Raw genomic sequence first — 7906 nt, 5'->3', positions numbered from 1 at the left:
TCCCAAAGTTAAGAAAATAGAATATAAAAGTCAGCAAACTATAATTATAGGTCTTTTGAGACTTTCGTGCATGTTCGTGTGGACAATAGCAATGGTTGGAATTTGTTCCTTCTTGGTAATAAAATAATATCAGTTAAGAGCTGTACATAATAGTTTTAGAGGTCTAAAAAAGGAATGGAAGGCTTTCTGTGAGTTATGGCAGATTTTCAAATGTAAAGTCGTGTTTTGGAGGAATAAGATTAATCAAAAAGGTTAATATGATTAATCAAAAAGGTTTCTAAGATTTGACGCCGAAGTGTATCGAATTAAGGAGAATAAGTAGTTGAGTTCAGGGGCGAGCGTTTGATCGAATTGAGTGAAAAATTTTCGAGTTAATCGAGTTTATGAGTTTTGTTTTACCATCTTAACTTGATTTGAATTTATTTCGAATTAAGTCCAATTAAATGAAATTTGAGTCAAGTCGAATCGAGTGAAATTGTTCAAGTTAAATTAAAAAACTAAATATATTAAATTAAAATATTGTTACAAGATAACTAATTCTATGTTAGAGTACATAAATTTGAAACCATATATATTTGAAACCTGTTTCAAAAAAAACTTTAATATGAGAAACTTAAATCATTAATTAACGTATTTAGGTCTTCAAAATTATTGTCTTAGAAAATTTTAAAATTTAACTTTCTTTATATATTTTTAAAATTTTTAGAATTTTATAATTTTAAAAAGTATATAAATTTTAAAATTTTATAAATATTTTGAATTTTTGAAAATTATTTTGAAATATTTTATAATTTTTGTTGAGAGAGAGACCAATTTGTTCATTTTCAAAGTTGCCAGGGACCAAAAGAGTATTTATACTAATTTTTTATTCAAATTGTTCGAGTTATTCGAATTTTAAAATTCAACTCGATTCGATTAATTCGAAATTTAAATTTTTTTTAATTTTTAAAATCGAATCAGGTTTTGTCTACCCCTAATTGAGCCATAACATAATTTTCTACGCGTAGTTTGTTATCTTACTAAGGGTCCCAAATAAGTCTGATGTAACTTGGTGTTTATCCACAAACTGTACATGTAACATACAAATGATCTACTTTGGTCTCAATTTAATCACTTCAGATAAAATAATTGTTCAAATCAGTCACATTAAAATCTTTTGTTGTCCACCGACAAATTGCTGATGTAACACATTAGTCAATTGAGTGATGACACATGACACTTTTTTATTGATTTTTAACACAAAATTTTAAATTTTATAAATGGATGTATAAGATGTCACAATCACGTACTCTTTAATCATATATTTAAAATAAAATAAAATAATTAAAAATCAGAGATATAGTATTCATTTTTTAATCTACCATATAAAAAGTGAATTCAGTACCAAGTCAAAACAAATTTTAGTGCTTTAATAAACCCCATAAAATTCTATTAACTAAAACAACGTGGTCCATAATCATATTATAAATACTATTTTAATTATTAATATCGTGTTTATATATTTTTTGAGTTATAATTTCTTAAAAACTGTATAATATAAGCATAGATGAAAATGTGTGATAATCATGTTTAAGATATTTATACTTTTATAAATTTTAATATATATATTTAAAGCATTTACATGCTAATATCATATTTAGATTATTATTTAATTAGATTAAATGTTGATATTAAGGAGCATGACTTAATCTTTAGAAAAAGTGTTGGAAATAAAGGTTTTTCAAGCACTTTCAATTCAGTTTGTAGTAAAATTAAGTAAATATTGATGTGTCTAGAATAAAACACATAATAATTAAATCATATATTGATTGAAATAAATAATAATAATAATAATATAATTTGTAACATGATATACGACATTTGAGAAACTTCTATTTGAGTACTTTCAAAAAGGTTTGACTATTATTTGATCATTTCGAAAAGTTTGACCTTCATTTAATCACTTTTGTACATATTAGAATATCATTACTATCTAGAAAGGTTTAGTTCTTATCTAAGCAGCCCCTAAAGGAAGGTTAGGCTCCAATTTGAGCATTTAACCTTTTAATTATGGGTAAACTACACTTAAGATTATTAAACTATTAGTAAGTTTACATTTTGGTCACTCAACTTCAAAAAGTTATAAAATGGTTGTTGAACTATTCGAAAATTTTCATTTATATCATTGTGTTGTTAAAATGACTATTGTATGATATTTTTTGTTCACATTGCCCACATTAATTGAAAACTTTCATTTCTCTTTTGTTTTGCATTCAGTTTTTTCATAAAATAACTTTGAATGTCATGATTTTACGAACCAAAATTCAAATAACTTTTTTCTTTAATATTTAACATTGATCGACTAGGATCTTAGATATGTTCTTCTACTTGCCGATGACTATTAATCCTTTGTACTGATTGCCAAATCGTTACTTGAAGCTTGCTAGTCAAAAAAAAAAAAAAACCTTAATAGCCTAGTGACAAATAAAAACTTTTGAATAGTTTTCGAATAATTCAATAATTATTTTGTAACTTTTTAAAATAAAATGACTAAAACTTAAACTTACTAATAATTTAGCATATTTAATCCTTAATTATTTTCTTGCACCTTATACATATAATAACCCCAGGTCATTCTTTTATTTTCCCTTCAACCAAGGCAAGTTTGGTTAAGTTATGCTATAAATAACATACCAAAAACAGAGCTTTCTGCAAACATAAACATTAAGAGAAAACAATTCCAAAGCATATTCTTGTTTCTTAAAAGAGGAAAAAAAGAAACTACTTATTATTTAATTCCAAGTCTTCCCTCCCCAATCCCATCTTACCTCTATATATTAACCACCACCACCAGCATCACCACCACTGTCTTCTTCCCATATCATATCTTGCGACACCCTTTTGGCTCTGCTATTTCTATTCATTAAAGCAAAGCTATGGCTAAATTACTGGCCACCGTTTTCATCCTAACCCTCTTTGTTTCCACTCTATCCTCTGCAGCTCGCACTGGTCCACCTTTCCCTGCAAATACCCAACAACAACAAGCTCAGGTTACTTAAAATTTCAATTCATCACTTTCATTTCTTTCTCCATTCATATCCTCTATTTCAACTTATATTTGATATTTGCTTTTCTGGGTTTTAACTTTTTTGTTCTTATAGGGTGTTGTTGAAGTTGAAGATAGCTGTGAAGGAGTTGCAGAAGAAGAGTGTCTGATGAGAAGAACTCTTGCTGCTCATACTGACTATATCTATACTCAAAACCACAATCCATGAGCTTCAAATTTCTTGTTTTTTCTTTAGCCATCAATCCACTACATATATATATATGTATGTATGTATGTATATGCTTGTTGTTGTTGATTATGATTTAATTTAATAACATAATCAATCAGAGGCTTTTTTTTTCTTTTTCCTACTTTTGTCATGGTGTTTGTTTCTTCCATTTGTGATTTTAAGTTTTGGATTGTTTTGAAAATTTTATAATCTTAAACATAAATAAATTATATATTTGGTATGTCTTTTTAATTGTAAGTTTGCTTCTTCTTCTTCTTCTTCTTCATTTTTTTTCTAATACCACATTTTATCTTTTTTTCCTTAAATTATTTGGCTATTTTCCTTTGTTTGAAGATGTATTTCAAGATGGCAAAACTAATATGCTAATACAGGGCTGGTAACAGCTGAATTTCGCACTTTTTTTTAGTTAAATTTGTGTTTTGACATTTTATAAAATGTTAAATGATTTTTTAAAGGAAATACTAATTAAAACATTAATTTTGTAACAATTTGACATAACAACCTGCATAGTAGAAAGTATTATATGACATGTCATTAAATTATTTAAAATTTATAAAAGTATTAAAATATATAAAAATTAAAAACACTAAAAGATCATAAAATTAGTATGGAGTACATGTGGGTTGCCATACGGGTTGTCCTATTTAAGAATTTAACATTTTAGTTAGAATTTCCATTGAAAAGCTAACAATTGAACTCTTTTTTTTAAATATTGAGGGTAAAATTTAACTCAAAAAAAAAAAAAAAAGAGGTATTGTTACCTTAAGTTTCTTGTTTGTTTAAAATAACAAATGTAATGAAAGTTGCAACAACTCTCACCTGATCCGATTGTTGGGTTCGAGTTACAGGATGTTGCATTTCATTTTCAGAGCAACTACCGTCAATCATACATATAGTAATCATTCCAAACATAATATGTTAAACAATATGTTAAATAATCAAATCTGAACTTCAATTAGAGGTGAGCATGTGTCGGGCTGGGCCGGGCTCGACTAAAAATTTAGGCCTGTTTCCTAAGCTTGGGCCCAGCCCAAAAAATGGGCCTAAAATTTTACCCAAGCTCTACCCGGATAAAAATGTTAAAAAACTCGAGCTCGACCCGGCCCGCCCATATTAATTTTATATTATTTTTTATATAATTTTAAAATATATATAATATATCAAAAATATTAAAAACATCAAAATAAATATTTCCCAACAAATTGAAAATAAATTTTAAAAAATATGTATATTTAAATAACACTAAGATAGATACAACTTAACAAGCAAATGTCTCTAAAATAATAATGAAATTAACAAATGTCTTTAAAATAATAACAAAATTAATAATAAAATAAGTTTTATACAATATCCAAACAATAACAACAAAATAGTAGCAACATAATAGTAAAATTATAGCAAAATAGGAAGAAAATAACAAGAAAATAATATTAAAAAAATCAAAAAAAATTGTCCTTTAGTAAATTCGGGTCGGGCTGGGCCGGGTAGAGCTCAGGCCAAAAATGTCTTACTCGAGACCCGACCCATTTTTTAAATGGACCTTATTTTTTTGTCCAAACCCATTTTTCGAACCTATATTTTTGTCCAAATTATAAAATTTTAAAAATTTAGGGTCCATGTCGTGACGTCACATCCCCCTCATCGTGACGTCGCCAAACATTTTGTCACGTTGTGATCTCAAGCCACTCGATGTCGCAACGTGACTCATTGTTGATCAACGTTTCGAAGATAAATATTGCTCGTCGGGACGTAGACTCTATTTTTGGTAAAAATGAATTATTTGGTACCTATTTCAGAACTCTCAACTAAACCTATCAAAGGCCGTTCCATTTGATCACTCAAGAGCATGCCAAATACATACATTTCCTACTAAAACATGTCATTTACCAATTCAAAACAAGATCAATTCAAAATAAGTTCAACAATTACAAATTATCCAAATGTCTTCCAAACAAACCTACCAAACACCAAACTTATCCATGCTAAATTCATATTCAAACATGCTGTAAAAAATAGAATGTCGGTAATGACAATATATCGCAAAAAAAAAGAGAAAGAAAAAATAAATAACATAGATTTTTACATGGAAATCCTTTTGGGAAAAAACCACAGGCAGAGGAGAAGAAAATTTACTATGTCGGATTCAAATGATTACAAGATGAGTATGCTATGTCTATTTATAGACTTGTAAAACCATATTCTAATAGGAGTGTAGTAAGATTGAAACACCTTATTCTAATCAATATCAAATAGATGGAGTTTAATAAGATTTAAAAAACCTTATTCTAAAATAAAATAAAAGAAGTGTAGTTCTATATGGATTTTATTTTTATTTTATTTTACCATTGTATTTTATTTAAATAAGGATTTAGGATACTTAATTCTAACAATCTCCACGTTGACACGAATTCTCAATGAACAAGTTCTTCATCGTGAACACTCAACGAACAAGTTCTCCACCTATTCCATAAAACCCCTTAAGGGTTTAACTTCAACAATGAATTATGGTTATTAAACTAACTATAATTATGACAAAGGCAAGCGCACCTATCGAACAATAGAATAGTTATGGTGAGTAAGGAATATCGTATCCACGAGGACTAAAAGTACTAGTAATTACCGTTTTTCTATTATTTAGTTGATGAATTGAATTGATTATTTTTAATCTAAATTTACTAATCTAATTTAACTACGAATGCAACAAAGAATGAAATAGGAAAATAATCAAAGATAACCAATGAGAAAGACAATACCTAGGAAAGAATCCAACTATACTTCACCTATTATTCTGAATCTGAATTAAACGATTTATTCACTTGTGTCTTGGTCCGTAGAAATTCCTAAGTTATGCTAATCTCTCTTTCGAGAGTAAGAACAACTGACTCTAGGTTGATTAATTGAAATTTCTTTCTAATTAAAACCCCTATCGTCGCATTAACTCAATCTATGGATTCTCCTATTAGATTTGACTCTAATCCAGTAGACTTATGTCGTCTTATTTATAGGATTGCATGCAACTCCACTCAATTGTGCTAGATATACTCTTAAACATGGACTTTTGCTCCACTGAAATAAGCATATTAAACATGAATTAATATTCTGGAAATATTAAAATAAGAAATAAGCATACATAATTGAGAACAAGAATCAAGTATTTATCATGTAAATCAGAAATCAAATAGTAAGATTCATCATAGGTTTCATCTTCCCTGAGTATCTAGGGAATTTAGTTCATAATCCTGAATAGAAATATATCAAAGTTAGGATAACCACAAGACATTAAAACTTCAAAAGAAATTAAAAGGAGATCTTCGATCTTAATGGAGATCCGCTTCCGAGTTGATTCTGATGGCGTTCTTCGAGTGTTTTCGTCAATCTTCTTTGAGTGCCCCCTTAGATCTTCTTCTAATTGGTATTTATAGACTTTAGAATGCTCAGAAAGCCTAAAAATTAAGTTTTTCCGATTCTCTGGGATGCAGGTTGCAAAATTTACATGGGATGGCACATGGGCGTGTGCCTAGACCGTGTGGAAATGCCCAGGCCGTGTGGATCCTAAAAACAACTCTTTTTGTCCGATTTTGGCTTGTTTTTTGCTTCTTTCACTCCTTATGTTGACCTAAGTATAAAAACATGAATTTAAAGGATTAGGAGCATCAAATTCACTAATTTACATAATAAATTATCCAAAAACGCACCAAGAATGAGATTAAAAATATGTTACTTTTATGCCTTATCAATGAACACCAACCAAGTCTAAGCAATGCTCAAACTTGGTTATAGGAAGTGACTTAGTCACCATATCTGCAGGATTTTCATAAGTACTAATTTTTCTCACAACAATATCACCACGAGCAATAATATCATGAACAAAATGATACCGAACATCAATGTGTTTTGTTCTCTCATGAAACATTTGATCTTTTGTAAGGAAGATAACACTCTGACTGTCACAAAATATTGTAATTGATTTGAAGGTCTTCATTGAGTTCACTGAAGAGTCCCTTCAACCAAATGACTTCTTTACAAGCCTCAATAATCGTCATGTACTCAACTTCAGTGGTAGAAAAAGTGATTGTAGTTTGCAAAGTTACTTTTCAACTGATTGCACAACCTCCGATTGTAAAGACATAACCTATGAGAGATCTTCTTCTATCAAGGTCTCCAGCAAAATCAGCACCAACATACCCAATGACCCCATCTCTAATTCTTCCAAACTATAAGCAAACATTCGTAGTACCTCGTAAGTATCTTAAAATCCACTAAGCTGCTTTCCAGTGTTCTTTACCGGGATTCGCTATGTATCTACTAATTGTACTAACATCATATGATAAATCTGGACGTGAACAAATCATAGTATACGTGAGAGATCCCACTGCACTAGTATATGAAACATGTGATATGTACTCAATCTCATCATCTGATTGTGGATACAAAGCTGATGAAAGTCTGAAATGGGTTACTAAAGTACTAACAGGTTTAACACTCTGTATATTGAACCTAAAAAGAACTTTCTCAATGTACCCCTTTTGACTTAGGTACAATTTAATTACTTTTCTATATTTGAGTATCTTCTTTGCTGGTCCCAAATCTTTCATCTCAAATTCTTCATTTAGTTGGGCTTTAACCTTTAT

General features: G+C 29.1%; 1 protein-coding gene across 1 annotated transcript; it reads left to right on the top strand.

Annotated features, from left to right (window-relative positions):
* Positions 1 to 2626: 2626 nt before the first annotated feature.
* On the top strand, positions 2627 to 3506 carry LOC108469185 (phytosulfokines-like). Its single transcript, XM_017770079.2, has 2 exons — positions 2627 to 3029; positions 3141 to 3506. Exons 1-2 carry the CDS (start codon positions 2916 to 2918, stop codon positions 3252 to 3254), a joined length of 228 nt encoding a protein of 75 aa, XP_017625568.1. The 5' UTR covers positions 2627 to 2915; the 3' UTR covers positions 3255 to 3506.
* Positions 3507 to 7906: the final 4400 nt, after the last annotated feature.

Source organism: Gossypium arboreum, chromosome 2 (genome assembly GCF_025698485.1).
Source record: "Gossypium arboreum isolate Shixiya-1 chromosome 2, ASM2569848v2, whole genome shotgun sequence".
Classification (NCBI taxonomy): Eukaryota; Viridiplantae; Streptophyta; class Magnoliopsida; order Malvales; family Malvaceae; genus Gossypium; species Gossypium arboreum.
The sequence above is the reverse complement of the archived record's forward strand: the minus strand, read 5'-3'. Positions and strand labels throughout refer to the sequence as shown.